Source organism: Misgurnus anguillicaudatus, chromosome 22, assembly GCF_027580225.2.
Source record: "Misgurnus anguillicaudatus chromosome 22, ASM2758022v2, whole genome shotgun sequence".
Classification (NCBI taxonomy): domain Eukaryota; kingdom Metazoa; phylum Chordata; class Actinopteri; order Cypriniformes; family Cobitidae; genus Misgurnus; species Misgurnus anguillicaudatus.
In genome coordinates this window covers 35,374,145-35,395,394 of record NC_073358.2, presented here as the reverse complement: position 1 = coordinate 35,395,394, position 21,250 = coordinate 35,374,145, and the positions used below count along the sequence as shown (strand labels likewise).

Below are 21,250 nucleotides of genomic sequence, written 5' to 3'. Positions count from 1 at the left end.
GCAACACATTATGTTTTTACTTGAGAGATGAAAGAAAACTGAAAAAAGTAAGTTTTAGTTCAATTCATTTTGTTTCTTTAATTAGGCTTACTAACAAAATAAATTATTGGGATAGTTACATTTGCAAACAAATGTACAGTACTTCAAGTATATCAAGTGCTTATTGCCTAAAGCTTTATTCAAGAACTGTAATACCCCAGTCTAGTAAACATATTCTTTACAAGCACACTATGTAAGTGTCCAAACATACAGTATAAAATATCAGTTTAGAGTTAAAGCCTCCAAATCAAAAAAATAAATAAAGCATTTTTCAACCTCCTCCTCTTAGTATCGCGCGTCATACTCTTTGTCACTGCAGTCATCTTCACCTTCCTTATCCACTTCTTTTAATGCCCGTTGTGCAGCTGGGGGTGGGTTGAGGTCCTCTACCTCCATTTCAGCCCCCATAATCTGCCTATGAACAAGCTTACAGTAGAGGCCTCCTTTGGCCATGAGTTCGGCATGAGGGCCCTGCTCCACCACAGTACCTTTGTCAATCACTAGGATGTTGTCTGCTCTCTCTACTGTGCTCAACCTGTGGGCTATCACCAAAACCGTGTGCTCTCGCATCAAGTTATTCAAAGCTTGCTGAACCTGAAACAAAGCACAAATTAAAGTTTTAATAGTCAAACGTACAATGCACACACAAGGTCACACTAAAAGGGTAGCCTGAATATAAACACATGTTTGGCTTAAAGGATTAGTCCATTTTCTTAAAAACAAAAAATCCAGATAATTTACTCACCACTATGTCATCCATAATGTTGATGTCTTTCTTTGATCAGTCAGGGAGAAATTATGTTTTTTGTGGAAAACATTCCAGGACTTTTCTCATTTTAATGGACTTTAATGGACCCCAATACTTGTTTTAATGCAGTTTAAAATTGCAGTTTCAAAGGACTCTAAGCGATCTCAAACGAGGCATAAGGGTCTTATCTAGCGAAACGACTGTCATGTTTGGCAAGAAAAGAAAAATATGCATCTTCCAAACCACAAATTCTCGTCTTCCTCCGGTCCTGTGACACGCCAGCGCGACCGCACGTAATTGGGTAATGTCGTAGTAAGATCATGTGTTACATATTTGAAACGCACTTTTGCCGACAATTTTAAACAATAAACTGACGCAAAGACATTAATTTGTATCATTCAACATACAACGTCGGAACGGTCCTCTTTCTCCACACTTGTAAACACTGGGGCGTAGTTTTGATATGTCATCCGTGACCTCTTAATGTGATGACGTATTACGTGAGGTCGCACTGGCACATCAGGACCAGAGGAAGACAAGAAGTCCTGGTTTAAAAGTGCATATTTTTTTATTTTTCCTGCCAAAAATGACAACCGTCTCGCCAGACAAAACCCTTATGCCTTGTTTGGGATCGTTTATGATTGCAATGATCGAGTCCTTTAAAACTGCAATTTTAAACTGCATTAAAACTGTTACGTGTTGGGATCCATTAAAGTCATTAAAATGAGAAGAATTCTGGAATGTTTTCCTCAAAAACATAATTTCTTCTCAACTGAACAAAGAAAGACATCAACATTTTGGATGACATGGAGGTGAGTAAATTATCTGAATTTTTTTCAAGAAAATTTACTAATCCTTTAACATAATAACGTTGAGATTGGCTTTATGAATGTAAAAAAAGGCCTCTCTCATTTGGAGGCTGCCATTTTGTTCACATCACAATACATGACATCAAAAGGTTGCAATCATAACCCGTCCTAATAAGGGATGCATATCAATTAATCGCGAATAATCTATAGCAGAATAAAAGTTTTTGTTTACATCATATATGTGTGTGAACTCTCTATAATAATTATGTATATATAAATATGCACACATGCATGTATAATTTTAAGAAAAAAATATATTTATATATTAAGTATTTATATTTATATATAATATAAATTATACATAAATATACAAATGTATATACACATGTAAACATTGCTTAAATATATACATGCATGTGTGTGCATTTAACTATACAAAGTTATTATACACAGTACACACACATATATGATGTAAACAAAAACTTTTATTCTGCTATAGATTAATCGCGATTAATTGATATGCATCCCTAGTCCTAATAAAGCTACAGCGAGGAAACATGGTAAAAAAGTCTTTAAAATTATGTGAAATAGATGATGAGTAAGTAAACTAAGTAATGAAAAATGTAATATATTTCTATCGATGTATTTTAGTAGTAGAAGACAAACATAATGTATTAAATACAAGTATTCATAGTTGAGGTACCCTTTAACACAAACATCTGTATGTTAACCAAAAAATTATATGAATAATAAGTATTAAAAAAAAAGGTACGTAGTAACGCAAGTTCCCAGGATAGTTCTTAAAGATTGTTAAAAGTAAAATTGAAGAAGAAACTCAAAAAAAAAACCTAATGTGAATGGTTTTGCTCATTAAAATCAATAATTTCTAAGTACTCTGAGCCTAATTAATGCTTTTTATTCGACATTATTCATGAATGCTACATGTATATCTTACTATGTATTCGCTTTCTGAATCTAGAGCACTGGTGGCTTCATCCAAAATAAGAATGCGAGGGTTTCTGATAAGCGCTCGAGCAATAGCAACTCTCTGCTTTTGGCCTCCAGACAGCTGAGTTCCTTTTTCCCCGACCCCTGTAACGGAAACAAGATACAAGATCGTAAAAGCAGAACATAGGAGAATTTAAATCAGAAAATGTATATACTGTATAACATATAAAAGACAATTTTATGGTAAAATACTTATCGTATTTTTCTATAATATGAATATCAAATAGAGGAAAAAAGTTTTAATGAAGTCAGACATGTTATGCAAAGTTAATATAAAAGGGATACTAAGAAATCAAACAAATACTGCAAAATATCACTGTGTTGTACAATTAACATAATCTGAGAAATTAACTAACCGGTGTCATAGCCGTTTGAGAGGCCAATTATGAAGTCATGCGCATTGGCATTAATGGCAGATCTGATGACGGATTCCAGGGAAGCGTCTGGCAAACCATAGGAGATGTTCATCTGAACAGTGCGGGCAAACAAAACAGGTTCCTGACCCACTAGTGCAACCTAAAACAAAACAAAACAAACACAAGCATGATTACAAGATTACATACTGTACATACAGCAGCTACTGCCCTCTTAAGGTCATACATTTTACTACACAGAACCATCAAGAACTTGCACACTATACATGATTCTGGGTCTTGTACAGGTGAAAAAAGAGACAGACAATATCAGAGATTAACTGAGATGAGATGATCACACCTTAGAGTGATAATATTTGTGCTGGTAGGTGTTAGCAGGTCGGCCATCCACCAGCACCTGGCCTTGCTGAGGGGCATAGAAGTTCTCCAGCAAACACACACATGAACTCTTGCCACCACCAGAGGGCCCTACCAGTGCAGTTATTTGCCCTGGACGAAGACTAAAGGACACATTCTGAAAACAAAATAAAAAAGTATACAAAAAACTTTCCTATAACTTTAAATAATCCACATACTTCTTTGCTGTCGGTTTCTCTCAAAATCTTTAAACATTACCTTCAATATTTCCATCTCTGGTCGTGTTGGATAGGCAAATGTCACATTTTTAAATTCCACCTGTCCTTCGAATGTCTCAGGCGCTTCTTGACCATCAAGAGCATGATCAGGTTTTCTGTCAATATATTCAAAGACTTTTTCTGCAGCACCAACACCCTGCATCAGACCCGTGTACACTGATGATATATTCTGCAAGATAAGACCAGCAAGTCTCTTGAGATTCATCATCTTAGGAATCACACTATGACACGCACATGCACATTAAAGCAAAAGCAACAAACCTCCAGGGCCTCTCCGAGCTCCAGCTCATAAATGATAAAGGAAATAAGGGTCCCTCCGGTCATCTGATTTGTCACAACCAGGTGACCTCCGTAAAAAAGGATTGTTATTTGTAAGCCCAACTCGGTGATCTGAAGACAGTTAGAAATTTGGAAATTTGGATTGCACAGGTAAATCAGATGCCCCAAAAATATTATTGATATTGTATAAATTAAGGTTGCATACGTAGCTGGACCACATGAAGCAAGCGTAGGCAACCGCTTGCTTTTTGTTAAGGCTGAACATCTCCTGCAGCCTGCTGTAGTACGAGTCGCACTCTTGATCTTCATTTGCAAAACTTCGCACTGTCCTCATGGCTGATATCGTCTCTTCTGCCACTTTATTTGCCTGAGCCAGTGCTGTCTGAACTTCTTTGGTTAGTCTCTGTTGAACATCAAAATTGTAATTGTATAGTATCTTTTTGTAAAAGTAAAAAAACATTGTAATCCTGAAAGTATTCCCATTTTTTACAAAATGTAACTGTCATCTGAAAAAAATTCTGTAACTGTAACGGATTACAGATACTATTTTTGTATCCTGATTACGTAATCCCGTTACATGTAATCCTTTACTCCCCAACCCAATTATTCTCTGCTTTGTGATGTAGGATTAAACATTTCCGTTCTGTGTGAATCTACAGCACTACTTGCCTTGTAATATTCTCCATAAAGCTTAGAGACGACACCGATGTATGGGAAGCCCAAAATGGTGACTAGAGACAACTTCCAGGACATCCCAAACATGAATATGAACATGCCCAGGGCCTTCACGAAGCTACGCAGGAACAGGTTCACATTCTGTGAGATGAGATCGCTCACCTGAGTAGTGTCTGATGTAAGTCTAGAGGTAATATCACCTTTAAAGCAAGACAGAGAGACGTGAATCATTTATATATTCTGCACTGCACGTCTGCTTTTGCAATACAGTAATGTTAAAAATCAAGAAAATGGCATACATGGTACAAATGTAAGGAATAATATATATCATGAAATGTTTCATGTAAATTATGATTGATAACAGTAATATCACCTGTATGATTGGCATCAAAGAAACCAATATCTTGGTGCAGTAGTGATCTGAAGAGAAGGTTTCGCAGGCGAATGTTCAACCGGGCAAATGTTAAAGAGAAGACTCCTCCACGAAACCCACTGGCTATGGAGCTAAAAAAGTGAGAAAAGGTTCAAAAGGCTAATCAGAAGATAACCTTTAATATTGATAAGAATGTAAACATAAAGAAAATGAACATTAGTGTGAACACCACAATCTCAATTGCAAAATCACAATGCAGTTTTAGCGCAAAGGTATATTTGGTTGTGTTTTCAGAATGTAATATCATATTGATACACATCTTTTTTGCTTGTTATTTAATACAGGATTAAGGCATGACTTGATTTAAAGCAGTGATGCTTTTTGGCAACACACCTCAGAGTTTAGACCAACTTAAGATCAAGGTGATGTTAAAGTAGGTGATTTGGCACACTTTTACTGTTTTAAAACACTTAAGCAGCTATTGTGACATTGCAAATGGATGAGTCTTGTAAAATCTTTAGACCAATGCTTATAAAAACCCAAAATGCCTCACCTGATCAAAGCCAACACAGTGAGAGTAACTATTGGTTTGGTAAAACTATCCATGCTTTTATGGATTACTATGCCATCTATTGCGCTCCCTGTGTAAAACGGTATAAATGATTCACCTGTGGGGTAGATGACAATAAAAGCATTAAAATAATATTAATAAAAAGATGCAAGAACAATATGTTAAACAATCTTATGGGGTAATTACATTACATACTGTACTATACGGTATATGGGGATATATCATCCTGAAGGTGTAATAAGCACAACCACAGGATACACAAGACATACTGCACAACACTGAAGTGATGTGCAATCTAACAGTACTCAAACCGTTAGGTGTTGAAATCCCAAGTTCTCTTGTGAATATCATTTAATGGTTTTTATAGTATCATTTGACTTGAAAATAAAGCTTTTTGTGCAGCATCATATACGTTTAACACACATTTAAGTGTTACCAACAAAAATTAAAGAATTATTTAATCTAAGGCAGTTTCATTTGATTTAACATCTATTTTTAAGCATCTAACATACTAAAAATCCACTGCCCAATTTTAAAAATGAGGTCCATAATACACTAAAAAACTTGAAAATAATGGCTGCGCAACACTATTGAAATATAAAGGTACACTGTAAACAATAATGCAGCATTTTTGTCAAATCGACATATATTTAAAGGGATAGTTCACTTTAAAATGAAAATTCTGTCATCGTTTACTTGTCCTCATGTTGTTCTAAATCTGTATGAATTTCTTTTTTCTGATGAACACAAAAGAAGATATTTTGATAAATGATGTTAAACACACAGCAGTAAGTGACCATAGACTTTCATAGTAGGAATAAAAAAATGTGATGGAATTTAATGGGTACCATTACCTGTGTGCCTACCATCATTTATCAAAACATTTTCTTAGTCATTTTTCACAATACTTCCAAAATATTTTTTTCCTAGTATGGAAGTCAATGGTCACTTACTGCTGTGTGTTTACCATCGACGAGTAAATGATGACAGAATTTTCATTTTAAAGTGAACTATCCCTTTAATGCTACTTTAATTAAAAAAAATAATTATTTTTTAAGTTATGTCAACTATTCAAGGTCAAAATTTAAAATAAAACGCTGAACTGACTTGCAAAACCAAGTTGTTTAAACCTTACTGCATTTTTTTACAGGGTAATAGATTAGTCCTTACATAGTTATGAACTATTACATCTTCAGGTCATTTATGATAATATTTAGGTCAAATTGTTAAAAAAAGACATTTGGGGGAAAACTTACACACAGCAGAGAGGAGAAGACAGAAAAAAGCAACGGACAGCAATGCAGAGTCCTTCTTACAGTACGACAACAGACGGCCAATAGTGGCCCCTGAATGGGACTCTTCATTTTTTGCCTTCTTGCTCTTCTCGCTATACTCATCTTCTCTGTCAACACTATCCATTAATCTCTCCCTCTCCTCATTATCATTCCTGTCAGATGCAACACTTGTAGCTTGAGCCAGCTGATTCCATAAGACCATGGTGCCTATTGCTGAGAAACAAGTCCAGGAGAACAAACTCAGGAACCATGGATCGTACATTAGATTGCCTTCCTCTGAAAGAATCAACATCTTGGCCACAGCATAAACTATATTGGTGAGGCAGACAAGAGAAACCAGCGTGCCCAGGTTTGATACTCTTCTCGGACCATCACTCCTGTTAAAGAACACACCTATACAGGCACCAAAAATAAGACTGGCCCGTATGAGAACCGTTGCCCACAGGTCCAGTGTAGAGCGGTGTATATCAAAGTCTTCTAATTCATCTGCAAATATATCAAGGTCTGATCCATGGACATACAAGACTGTGGAGACCACAATGTCCACAAGAGTGAAAACAAGGTTGCAACTTATAATCACTGCAACCCTCATCTTCCAACACGGGTTGAAAAGTTCAATGAAGCTGCTACTATACGAACTTGCTCTACTGTGTAAATATGCAAAATTCAGACTAATTACATATCAAGCATTTATTACATATAATTACATATATGAGAAGTAAACAACTGAACACCTTTAAAACCTCTCTTTATATTATATCTCTTTATATTATATTCTATGCGGCTATAAAGTCGCTTCTATAGGGTTAACACTATATAATGATATGGCAGAATGAAACCTGCCTGTCAGATATGAAGAAAAGGTCTAAATAAAATAAGGAATATGTCAACATGCTGCGTATTTCACGTTGATCCGATGGACTGCGTAACCTTACACCCGGCACTCATGGAAAACAAAACGCATTGTATTTTTTTCCCTATAGCATATATCTATTTTTAAAACGCAGCTATCGCCTCATTGTTTAATCAGCGTATTTCCTTCCAAAACATCCCAGGCCCGAAAGCAAAAACTGTCAAAAGTGTCTCATAGTTCCCATCCAACATTCACTGACTTTATGTGCTACCGCCACGCAATGACAGGATTCAGGAAGAAAAACAAATACAGTACCGAAGCCCCGCCTTCGTCAGAACGGACCAATCAGAGAGCGTTCTGTTCACGTTGGTAAAATATAAACATATATTTTGAGGAAAACGCGCGTAGACGTACAGTCTGCTTATAGGTGTTTCCTTTTTTATTTAATTCGTTTAAATAATCGATACGTTTGGGCAATATTTTGTACTTTAAATGTAAGTTATGTTTCCAAATGCATGAATAAATGAATAAGCTAGCACATTTGTAAAAGATAGGTTTCAACACATGTAACGACTTGTGGGCAGGTTGGCAAAATTATGTAACAAGTTGTTATAAGATGATGTCACTCTTATCGTAAAGTCATTTGCAATCCATGACCGCATTCTTGCACTTAGCACCAACTTTTTAAGGCAAACGGGAAGTTGCACATAATTTGCAATAACGTGCGCCCTTGTCCTGAGCTATATGAGTTATTCATTATCAAATAAATTTAGCTAAATCTGACTTTCTTACTTAGTATTTTTGTCTTGTTTTCAGTAAAAATATCTAAAAATTCTTAAATTAAGATGCTTTTTCTTGATGAGCAAAATGACCTAAGAAAATAAGTCTAGTTTTTAGACAAAAAATATACAATTAAGTGAATTTGTGATTAAAGCAAGCAATATCTGCCAATGGGGTGAGAAAAAATCTAAAAATAAGATTTCTTTTTTTCTTAAACACTTAATTTATTAATTTAATATGGTAGATATTTTTGCTTATTTTAAGCACAAATTCACTTAAATTGTATGGTTTTTGGTCATTTTGCTCATCAAGAAAATACATCTTGATTTAAGAACTTTTAGATATTTCTACTGAAAAAGGGGCCAAAATACGTAAGAAAAAAGTAAGAAAGTCAGATTTTCAAGAAAACAATTCTTAATATTTTCGTCTTGTTTTCAGTAAAAATATCAAAAAATTCTTAAAATAAGATGGTTTTTCTTGATGAGCAAAAATCTAGTTTTTAGACCAAAAATATCAAATTTAAGTTATTTTGTGCATAAAACAAGCAAAAAATCTGCCAATGGGGTAAGCAATTTTTTTCTTGAATTTAGTGTTTTTTGCTTACCCAATTGGCAGATTTTTTGCTTTTTGTTTTATGCACAAAATCACTAAGATTTGGTATTTTTGGTCTAAAAACTAGTCTTATTTTCTTCGGTCATTTTGCTCATCAAGAAAAAGCATCTTAATTTAAGAATTTTTTTGATCTTTTTACTGAAAACAAGACAAACATTTTTTTTTCTTGAAAATCATTTTTGCAGTGTACTACACTATGTTTTGTGGTCCAGGGTCACATATATGTTGTGTTGTGTGCTTATAGTGTGTTTTCTTTTACATATGTTATGCATTTCATTGTAATCATTGACTAAATGTGCTGCTGTTTTTTACGCTATGGTGCTTTGGCACTGTTCGGTTGAGCTGGTGTTGCAGGGACTGTTGTGTACTCGACATTGTTGAGGGTTTTATGCTGAGTATTTTTGTGTTGTTGACCGGCCTACACTATGCCCAATTTTGATGCGCCGTTATTCAATATTTTTCCCGTCCTGCTGTAATGTTTTTTCATCTGATCTTTTGTCCCCACTACTTTTCAACACAAACTGACGCCCCTGGTGTTGCATATTGCTACATTATGTCTTTGAACAACTATTTGCAAGTTCCAGTTTCACAAGGAACTAATTTTAGTTCAGGCCCAGTTGTGTGGGCATAAAGTGACCAAACGCCTAAAACGACCAGATGCTTGCCCACTTTTGGACCACTTCACTGCAGACATAGTCCTGGAGTCTGTACATGTAGTGAACCCTGTATAACAGTGCTTTGAGAAACTTTGTTAAAACTACTATGTACTGTTGATTCAGTTTATTTATTTAGTGAAGACCAACACATTCTGTTTTTTACTTAAGAGACAGAAGATAACGGAAAGAAGTAGTTTTAGTTTCATTTGTTTCTTTAATTGGGCTTAATAACAAAACAAGTTATTTGGACAGTTACATTTGCAAACAAATGTACAGTACTTCAAGTATATCAAGTGCTTATTGCCTGAAACTATTGCCTAAAAAACTGTAGTACCCCAGTCTAGTAAACTTATTCTTTACAAGCACACTATGTAAGTGTCCAAACACACAGTATAAAATATCAGTTTAGAGTTAAAGCCTCTAAACCAAATATAAATAAAGCATTTATCAACCTCCTCTTAATATCGTGCTTCATACTCTTTATCACTGCAGTCATCTTCACTTTCCTCATCAACTTCTTTGTGCAGCTGGGGGTGGGTTAAGATCCTCTACCTCCATTTCAGCCCCCATAATCTGCCTATGAACAAGCTTACAGTAGAGGCCTCCTTTGGCCATGAGTTCGGCATGAGGGCCCTGCTCCACCACAGTACCTTTGTCAATCACTAGGATGTTGTCTGCTCTCTCTACTGTGCTCAACCTGTGGGCTATCACCAAAACCGTGTGCTCTCGCATCAAGTTATTCAAAGCTTGCTGAACCTGAAACAAAGCACAAATGAAAGTTTTAATTTTTGTCATATGCACAACTTCACAGCAAACACTAATACTTGTTGGCAATGCAATATATATTTCAAGGTCACACTTAAAGAGTACCCTAACTATAAACACATGGCTAACAGATAACATTGGGAGTGGCTATATGAATGTAAAATTTTAAAAAGTACTAATGTCATAGTTTTATAAATTTTGAAAAAACTCAAAGACCGCCATTTTCTTTACATCACAACACATGACGTCAAAAGGTGGCAATCAAAATCCGTTCTTCTAATGCTACAGCAGTGGTCTCCAATATGGTGAGTCTGTGAGATGCCCTCCAAAGCACACTCAATTTAATATTTATTTATTTATAACATATTTATATGCATATATTTTATGCATGTTAACATTTTAAACAATGATAAAACATATCAACAAGTAAAATAAAGTTTTCAGTAGACTATATCAAAAAAGTAGCCCTCCAGAAGTCCTTGATCACAAAAAGGTTGGAGACCCCTGCGGTACATCAAGGTCAACATGGTAAACAAACAAGGCTTCAATCAGTAGATTGTAAAATGATGTGAAACAGAAGATGAGAGTTATAAAAGCACATGGCGGTATATGGTCATGACATCTGCCGTTAAAAATACAAAAACATCAACATCTTCTGTCCAGCCCTTTAAATGTGAACCAGACAGTAACATAAATGATGAACAATACAGAAAACATACAAATAAAAGATGATCAAGAATAAAGACTGAATGATCTGAAAAGTAAGATCTGAAAGATCTGGTGGCCTCCACAGCTTAAAATGAGTATAACATGTAGGTATTTTTTAAGTAATTGATAAATGATAAATTTAATAAATGAATAAAATAAATCAATTTGATAAATTGAAATGAAATTTAATCAATGAAAAAATCAATGAATTTTAGTAGTAAAAGGCTAACATAAAGTAATAAAGCAAGAGCTAATATTCATTGTTATACTAAATGCTTCATATTCTACATTATATGAATGTTTTAAGTATATCTTACTATGTATTCGCTTTCTGAATCTAGAGCACTGGTGGCTTCATCCAAAATGAGAATGCGAGGGTTTCTGATAAGCGCTCGAGCAACAGCAACTCTCTGCTTTTGGCCTCCAGACAGCTGCGTACCTTTCTCACCGACCTCTGTAATAGAGACAAGATACAAGAGTATAAAAGCAGGACATAGGAGAATTTAAATCAGAAAAATTAGATAATATATACTGTATAACATATAAAATATAAATATCATATTATTATCAATCTATAATATGAATATCAAATAGAGGAATAAATGTAATGCAAAGTTAATGGAGAGACACTAAGAAACTTACAAACATTGCAAAATATCACTGTGTTGTATAGTTAACATCTGCTGAGAAACTAACTAACCGGTGTCATAGCCTTTTGAGAGGCCAGTTATGAAGTCATGCACATTGGCATCAATGGCAGATCTGATGACAGCCTCCATGGAAGCTTCAGGCAAACCATAGGAGATGTTCATCTGAACAGTGCGGCCAAACAAAACAGGTTCCTGACCCACTAGTGCAACCTAAAACAAAACAAATACGAGCACAATTACATACAAGATTACATACATATTGTGACAGACAATATCAGAGATTAACTGAGATGAGACACACCTGAGAGTGATAATATTTGTGCTGGTAGGTGTTAACAGGTCGGCCATCCACCAGCACCTGGCCTTGCTGAGGGGCATAGAAGTTCTCCAGCAAACAGACACATGAACTCTTGCCACCACCAGAGGGCCCTACCAGTGCAGTTATTTGCCCTGGACGAAGACTGAAGGACACATTCTAGAAACAAAATATGGGTTTAGTTCCCTTCTTACAATTTTTTGTCAAAAAATCAGAAAAAAAAATCCTATAACTTTAATTAATCCTCATACTTCTCTGCTGTTGGTTTATCTCAAAATCTTTAAACATTACCTTCAATATTTCCATCTCTGGTCTTGTTGGATAGGCAAATGTCACATTTTTAAATTCCACCTGTCCTTCGAATGTCTCAGGCGCTTCTTGACCATCAAGAGCATGTTCAGGTTTCCTGTCAATATATTCAAATACTTTCTCTGCAGCACCAACACCCTGCATCAGACCCGTGTACACTGATGATATATTCTGCAAGATAAGACCAGCAAGTCTCTTGAGATTCATCCTCTTAGGTAGCACACTACGACACGCAAATGCAAATTAAAGCAAAAGCAACAAACCTCGAAGGCCTCTCCGACCTCCAGATCATAGATTATAAAAGCAATAAGGGTCCCTCCGGTCATCTGATTTGTCACAACTAGGTGACCTCCGTAAAAAAGGATTGTTATATATAAGCCGAACTCAGTGATCTTAAGAAAGATGGAAATTTGAAAAGAAGAAAGAGCTAGCGTTAAAAGATCGGCTCAGATGCCTCAGATTTCAACAGGGAAAAATGGTAAGCAAAAAGAATGATATCGTATAACTGAATGTTGTGTGAGGAGGATACATACGTAGCTAGACCACATGAAGCAGGTGTAGGCAAGCGCTTGCTTTTTGTTAAGGCTAAACATCTCCTGCAGCTTGCTGTGGTACAAGTCGCACTCTTCATCTTCATTTGCAAAACTTCGCACTGTCCTCATGCCTGATATCGTCTCTTCTGCCACTTTATTTGCCTGAGCCAGTGCTGTCTGAACTTCTTTGCTGAGTTTCTATTGAACGTCAGTAATGCATAATGTTATTGTATAGTATCAAAATTTCTTCTAAATGTATGAAAATATTCATGAACAACATGGATTAAACAGATTAAACATTTCCGTTCTTAGTGAATCTACAGCACTACTTGCCTTGTAATATTCTCCATAAAGCTTAGAGACGACACCGATGTATGGGAAGCCCAACATGGTGACAAGGGACAACTTCCAGGACATCCCGAACATGAATATGAACATGCCCAGGGCCTTCACAACGTTACGCAGGAAAATGTTCACATTCTGTGCGATGAGATCGCTCACCTGAGTAGTGTCAGATGTAAGTCTAGAGGTAATATCACCTGTAAAGCAAGACAGATAGACGTGAATCATTTATATCTTCTGCACTGCACGTCTGCTTTTGTGATGCAGATTAGCGTTTTTCTTTTAACACCAATGTTGAAATGTTTGTATTATTTGTAAGAAAACACCATATATAAGGTACAAATGTAAGGAATGATTGATAACCGTAATATCACCTGTATGACTGGCATCAAAGAAACCAATATCTTGGTGCATTAGTGATCTGAAGAGAAGGTTTCGCAGGCGAATGTTCAACCGAGCAAATGTTAAAGAGAAGACTCCTCCACGAAACCCACTAGCTATGGAGCTAATAAAGTGAAAAAAAGGTTCAAAGGGACAATCAGAGGATAACATTTAAAATTGATCAGAATGTAAACATAAAATAAGATGAACATGAGAGTGAACACCACAATCCCATTTGCAAAATCACAATGCAGTTTTAGCGCAATGGTTTGTATTTAGTTGTGTTTTCAGAATATAATATCACATTTTTACGAGTCTTTGTTGGTTGTCATTAAAAATTGAATTAAGCTCTTGGTTTACGGCAGTGATGCCTAGTCCCGCTTTTGGCAACCCATCTTCCTTCAGAGTTTAGACCAGTGGTCTCCAAAATGGTGCCCGCTGGCACCAGGTTGCCCGCACGGACTCTGTGAGTTCCCCATCAAAGCACATTCTATTAATAGTCTCAATTTTAATATTTATTATTTACATGTTTTTATATATACGCTTGGCTTTTTAATGTATGTTAATATTTAAAAAAAAATTATAAACAATTTAAATAAGTAAAATCAAGTCAACTCAAGTAAAGCAAAAGTTTTAAGTAGACTATCAAAAAAGTAGCCCTCCAGGTTGTTTTATCCGTTGTGGTAGCTCTTGCTCACAAAAAGGTTGGACACCCCTGAATTAGACCAACTTCTAATCAAACACCAGAGGATCAAACACAGCCACACCACATGTGGTTTGGCACACTTTTACATCACTTCCTGTCTTAAAGCAACACTAAAGAGTTTTTGCTCTTTGCTCCCCCTACAGGTTAGAAGCGTAACTGTCCATTACCACTAAATAATGCAGCATAGCTGGCTCTAATTGGATTGTAGGTCTGCCGTAAAGCAAGTTTTTGTAGTTTTCACTCGAACTACAGGAACGCGACCCAACGGTTGGAAACTTCTTTAGTGCGGTTTTGGCCGAAGGAGGGCTGCAAAGCGAATGTGAAAGTGCCGTTCACCCCATTTCGAGAGGATGAACGACTGAAACTTTTTTGGAAACGTTATTTTAAGCTAAAAAAAACTCTTTAGTGTTGCTTTAAAACAGTTGACATGGAGCTGCTGGCTTAAAGCAACCAATGTGACATTGCAAATGGACCAGTCTTATAAAACCCAGAATGCCTCACCTGATCAAAGCAAACACAGCGAGAAGAACTATTGGTTTGGTAAAACTATCAATGTTTTTATGAATAACCATGCCATCTATTGCTTTCCCTGTGTAATATGGTATAAATGCTTCACCTGTGGGGCAGAGAACATTAAAAGCAATAAAAAGATAAGCAATAGAAAAGTACATACTGTACAGTACGGTATATATGTGGTGCCAGGTGTGACAAATACTGGAGCAACCACAGGATACACAAAACCCAAGTTAAAATCCAAGCTAGTTGTGCAGCATCATATAAGATTTATACTAAAAAATTACCAACGGAGTGAAATTTTAAGAAAAGACATTTGGGGAAAAACTTACACACAGCAGAGAGGAGAAGACAGAAAAAAGCAACGGTCAGCAATGCAGAGTCCTTCTTACAGTACGACAACAGACGGCCAATAGTGGCCCCTGAATGGGACTCTTCAAGAGCCTTCTTGCTCTTCTCGCTGTCCTCATCTTCTGTGTCAACGCTATCCATTAATCTCTCCCTCTCCTCATTATCATTCCTGTCAGATGCAACACTTGTAGCTTGAGCCAGCTGATTCCATAAGACCATGGTGCCTATTGCTGAGAAACAAGTCCAGGAGAACAAACTCAGGAACCATGGATCGTACATTAGATTGCCTTCCTCTGAAAGAATCAACATCTTGGCCACAGCATAAACTATATTGGTGAGGCAGACAAGAGAAACCAGCGTGCCCAGGTTTGATACTCTTCTCGGACCATCACTCCTGTTAAAGAACACACCTATACAGGCACCAAAAATAAGACTGGCCCGTATGAGAACCGTTGCCCACAGGTCCAGTGTACAGCGGTGTATATCAAAGTCTTCTAATTCATTTGCAAATATATCAAGGTCTGATCCATGGACATACAAGACTGTGGAGACCACAATGTCCACAAGAGCGAAAACAAGGTTGCAACTTACTGCAGCCCTCATCTTCCAACACAGGTTGAAGAGTTAAATAAAGCTACCATACAAACTTGCTCCACTATGTAAACGCGCAAAATGCAAACTAGTTACATATTAAGCTTTTATTACATACAAGATAAATAAATAAATGAACAACTTTAAAACATACGACCTCACTTTATATTATATGCGTTAATTATATCTATAAGTGGATTCTATAGGGTTAACACTATAATGATATGGCAGAATGAAACCTGCCTGTCAAATCTGGAAAATAAAGGTCTTAATAAAAGAAGCATTATTTCAACATGCTGCGTATTTCACGTTGATCCGCTGGACTGCGAAACTTTGCACATATGTATTAAGATTACTTTTTCGCATATATCTATTTTTAAAACGCAGCTATCGCCTTATTGTTTAAATCAGCGTATTTTCTTCCAAAATATCCAAGGCTGAAAAGCAAACATTCAGTCAAAAGTGTCTCATAGTTCCCATCCAACATTCACTGATTTTATGCGCTACCGCCGTGCATTGGACTAATGACAGGATTCAGGAAAGGAAATACAGTACCGAAGCCCCGCCTTCGTCAGAACCGACCAATCAGACAGCGTTTTGTTCACGTGGGTAAAATATAAACATTATTTTGAAGAAAACACGTGCAGACGTACAGTTTGCTTAACTTAGTTTTTTTTTTTTAAACCGATACGCAGGTCTTGTACTTTAGATGCAAGTGATCTTACCAAATGCATGAATGAATGAATGAATAAGCACACTTGGGAAAGATAAGGTCATGCTTATCGTAAAGTCCATTGCACCTTAGCACCAGCTTTATAAGGCAAACAGGAAGTTGCACGTAGTTTGCATCAACGTGCGCCCTTGGCCACTGAGCTGTATGAGTAATTTATCAAATAATAATTAACAAAAAAAAGAATAACCCGCACATATATTTTATCACACATAATATACATCTAAAACTCAGGTTGACATCAATATACACTTTGTGAAAGACTGCTCAGATGTAAATGTTTAATTTATACCCTTACGAAAATTAACCATGATTTTTCAGTGGTAAAAGTGTTTTTGGTGTATTGATTACTGTTAGCAAAACCGTGGTTTTACTACAGTTACCATGTTTTTATGTTTGTTTTAACTCTAGTAAAACCATGGTTAATTTTCGTAAGGGTGGTGTTATAAATAATAAATAATACCAAAAAGTTGGACATAAAAATAATCATAAGTTGTCATGAGCATAAAACTTTTGCAGGCATTATTAACCCTCATAAGACCCGATTTTCCTGTATACGTTATAGTTCCGCGGGGGTAAAAATGACCCCAGGGATTAAAAGAGTGATTACAAAAAATATATACATTTTTAATGATACAAATAATATATCATTTTTTTAATTTACTTCCCATCTATACATTTATGCTGTATTTTGGGAGATATGAAGTTCTTTAATACCCGTTTACCACTCAATTCCTCAACTACACCATTAGCTTGCCTGAAAAAATCTACTTTTAATAAAAAATTTACATAAATTATAATCTAAATTTGATTTAAATTGGTTTTAGATATTGATCTAGATGTTGTGTGTTGAAATCAACCATTTGGTGTTTAGAAAAAAAAAAAAGAATTACAGTTTAGGAAATAAATCACGTCGACCAGGAGAGGCCTATAGAGACCCATTCATTTTACTGGATGTGGCCAACTGCTCAACATCAGTACTTTAGTGAAACATTTTGTGAATTTATGTTTATATAAACATTAGAAAGGACATTAAAAATAAATATTATTTCAAATAGTAGATTTCTTTGTAGTTTTTGATGCATTTTGAAATGTCTGTTTTTACAAAATGCCACAGAAATTTGACTGAATGTGTGTGTGACTTTGTCTTTTTGTGTGAGTCTGTGTTTGTGCGTGTGTGCGCACACCTGTGTGAGTATTTTACATCTTTGTTTTGCATCTGTGGCTGTTTTTTGCCAAATTCTATAAGAAATGCTCTCTGGGGCAGTCATACCTTTGTGTGTTTGCGTGTGTAATAGAGCATGTATTTTATATGCAACATTTGTGCTCAAGTACCAGGCCTCTGTGCTGAAATTTTATGATTTATTCCGGATGATTTTTTTTTTTGACAAATAAAAATAATTTTTCATTCATTTCAATTGGGGTCATTTTTACCCCCAAAGGAACTAATTAAGGAAAATTATTTTACGCCTCTATATGAATCTTGACAGATAATCCGGAAAAGTCACAAAATCTTATTCCACTGAGATGAAGGGAACCATGTTTTTAAGCTAAAGAAAAGTGGCTTGGGGGTAGGATTGACCCAAAGGGTCTTTTAGGGTTAATAAACTGTTATCCTTAAAAACAATACTTTAAGTCAATTCAGATGTAATACTCAGAATATCTGATTTATGATGTACAACAACATGCGTTTTTAATTTTAAGTTTCAATTTAACAAAATACATTCATTTTGAAAAATAAGTGTTAGTATTCTGCTAACACAAAAACAAGCAAAATCTTAAGTCATTTTTTTTTTGCTGAAGGCCTTTGAGTTGAAAAAAAAAAACATTTGTATATTGCTACAGTATGTCTTTGAACAACTATTTCCAAGTTCCAGTTTCACTAGGAACTGATTTTAGTTCAGGCCCAGTTGTGTGTGCATAAAGTGACCAATGCCTAAAACGACCAGATGTTTGGTCACTTGTCATATGGACCACCTCACAGCAGACATAGTCCTGGAGTCTGTACATGATGTAGTGAGCCCTGCATAGTGGTGCTTTCCAATATTTGCCCAATCAGTGCACATCTGTTAGAGAATATTCTAAGCTATTTTTCTTGTCTTCAGCTACATTCTGGACTGTGGTAAGGACGGTCTCTACTGGAAGAGACAAGTACAGGCTTTCTGTAATTTTTTTGGGTGAGGGTGATCCCTCTGTGCTGAACATTGGGTCCGTCACAGTTAGAGTTATAGAAGGCATGTTTCTAGCTTTCCGTTTTGCATTCTTCTTTTCCTGTCTGTAGGCAATATTCATATTTGTAATTACCTGTAAAAACAAAATAAACGTTCTCAAATTTCAATTAAAAACAGCAAAATTACTATATACTTTAAAGGGATAGTTAACCCAAAAATCATTTATTCACCCTCATGTTGTTCTAAACCTGTATGAGTTTTTTATACTGTTGAACACAAAATAAATTATTTTGATAAATGATGGTAAGCACACAGTTGATGGTACCCATTGAGTTTTATAGTAGGAAAAACAAATACTTTGGAAGTCAATGGGTACCGCCAACTGTGTGCTTACCATCATCTATTAAAGTATCTTCTTTGGTGTTTAACATTGTAAAAAAAACTCATACAGGTTTAGATCAACATGAACTTGAGTAAATTTGATGACAGAATTTTAATTTTGGGCTGAACTATCCCTTTAATTATTGGTTAAAGAAACTACACCAATTCATTTAATTTACTGATACAGATCTTACCATCTGTCTGACATTATTCTGTTGTTCTTGAATGGAGGACAGAAAAGAGTTGGTGTCTTTTTCATTAAGGGTATATCCATCCTGGTCTTGGTTGTAACTAAGAGGATCAAACTTTAACTTAAAAAAAGATCATAAATAACACTGGTTAAATGTTGTTATAGCCTCATAAACTGAGTCATTCATTCACTGAATCACGATTAGTTTAAACGTTATCAGTCTTACCTCATGAGACACGCTGGCTTTTCTGTTAAACATTAAAAAGTGAGGTGTGAATTTTGTCGTAGGGTTGATTGAAGTTCTGAAGATCGCTAAAACTGGATCTAGAAAATCATCCCATTCCACCTGTTTCTCCACCACCATCTGTTTTATGGCGTCTCTCAGTAGATGACTGCTGCGATCAAACAGTGCGCTCCGCTGCGGCTGGTCTACTGACAACACCCTGGACGCTATGTTCCACCGGTCACACAAGTGCTTAGTAACCTAGAAAAAATCAATGCTATTACAAGACAATTAAACACTTGTTTTGTATAAAATATTTGCATTTGAAAAAAAGCCTGTACCTCTTCACACAACTCAATACTTTGAGAGCAAAATATTGTCTTTGCTGGGCCAAATCTGTAAAAATTACAAATTTAATGCATGTTTTATTATTTTTTTTTACAGCATTTATAGTGGATTATTAACTCGCCTGTAAAATGATGATGAAATGCATCTTGCAACACAAAGACCATCTTTCTTTTGTATAGGAAAGGCCTCAACCCATTTACTATAGTAATCTGTGATGATAACAATGTGTGCGTTTCCTCGATGTACAGTTCCTGGAAAAGGACCTGTTTTTAAATAAAAAAATAAAGATGATTATTGTAAATAAATATATTTGGCTGACAGATGGGAATGCTTAAAAGTCCCTCACCAATTATTTCTATAGCCAGAATCTCCCACGGACCCTCCACCTTGATGGGTCGTATTGTTCTTGCCAAGTTTTTATTTCGCTCTGTGTGCTGACATGTTTCACACACTTTAATCTGGAACAGATAAAACAGAGATATGTAGATAAAGTTATAAATGAATAACAGGGACTTTTAAAGGATAGTAACATCCATACCCAATCCACAACATCCTTGACAATGCCAAGCCAGTAGTATTTACTCTGAATCCTGTGAACAGTCTTCTTCTGTCCCAAGTGATGCCCCATATCATTAAAGTGACACTCCAGGAATATCTGTCTCTTCCGGTCTGCTTCAATCACAACTTCTCGCTTTTCTTCTTTTTTTGGTCCAACGTAATACAGCCGGCCATCTAAACAATTGATACAGAATTGGTATACCTATAATTTAAATAATAACGTACACTAGTAATGAAACATTTAGATTTAGAATTATGAACTTAATTTTGACTTTGATGTTTAAAAAGTCTGATTTTCCAACAATATAAAAAGATTAAAACCAGAGAAGGTATAATCTCACCATCAATTATAAATTTTTGAGCATATCGTTTAAGATTTTTCTTGCGAATGGGATTCATGGTTTGGGGGAAACAGCCATCGGCGACGAAAGTGTAAATGTCCCCCAGTCTGTTTGAGCTGGACTCCACCACCTCCTCTTCGGCAACTTGCAACGAGTCCACACTCAACATTGTGCTGTGAATTTACCCTCACTGGCTTTATGTGCATAACATATTGCATAGCAAACCAATCATCCAACTTTTTAATTCAAAACACAAACCGAAAGGCGCACCGATACACGAGAAATATTAAATGCATTTCTAACAACTCGGGATGAGACTCGAAACTTGCAGCACACAATAAACGCAGTGCGGAGTCGGACTGAATTTGGTGATGTACCAGGAAGTAAACATAATCTATCGTCTTTATTTCTCTGTCCAAATAAGTTCCCGTTTTCA

At 35.8% G+C, this 21,250-nt stretch overlaps 2 protein-coding genes across 2 annotated transcripts; both read right to left on the bottom strand.

Moving 5' to 3' along the window:
* Positions 1-52: 52 nt before the first annotated feature.
* Positions 53-16,596, bottom strand: abcb9 (ATP-binding cassette, sub-family B (MDR/TAP), member 9). Its single transcript, XM_055198046.2, has 22 exons — positions 15,263-16,596; positions 14,919-15,033; positions 13,705-13,835; positions 13,322-13,527; positions 12,989-13,186; positions 12,719-12,847; positions 12,438-12,626; positions 12,132-12,305; positions 11,881-12,040; positions 11,498-11,634; positions 10,223-10,463; positions 6,768-7,484; positions 5,494-5,608; positions 4,941-5,071; positions 4,562-4,767; positions 4,098-4,295; positions 3,875-4,003; positions 3,594-3,782; positions 3,319-3,492; positions 2,961-3,120; positions 2,552-2,688; positions 53-633 (listed from the first exon to the last, which is right to left on the bottom strand). The coding sequence occupies exons 1-22, from the start codon at positions 15,882-15,884 to the stop codon at positions 325-327; spliced, it is 4,767 nt and encodes a 1,588-aa protein (XP_055054021.2). The 5' UTR covers positions 15,885-16,596; the 3' UTR covers positions 53-324.
* Positions 16,597-18,127: 1,531 nt separating this feature from the next.
* On the bottom strand, positions 18,128-21,169 carry LOC141358856 (gypsy retrotransposon integrase-like protein 1). Its single transcript, XM_073860672.1, has 8 exons — positions 20,815-21,169; positions 20,454-20,647; positions 20,262-20,373; positions 20,037-20,178; positions 19,909-19,963; positions 19,571-19,828; positions 19,349-19,465; positions 18,128-18,906 (listed from the first exon to the last, which is right to left on the bottom strand). The coding sequence occupies exons 1-8, from the start codon at positions 20,981-20,983 to the stop codon at positions 18,658-18,660; spliced, it is 1,296 nt and encodes a 431-aa protein (XP_073716773.1). The 5' UTR covers positions 20,984-21,169; the 3' UTR covers positions 18,128-18,657.
* Between the last annotated feature and the right edge of the window lie 81 nt (positions 21,170-21,250).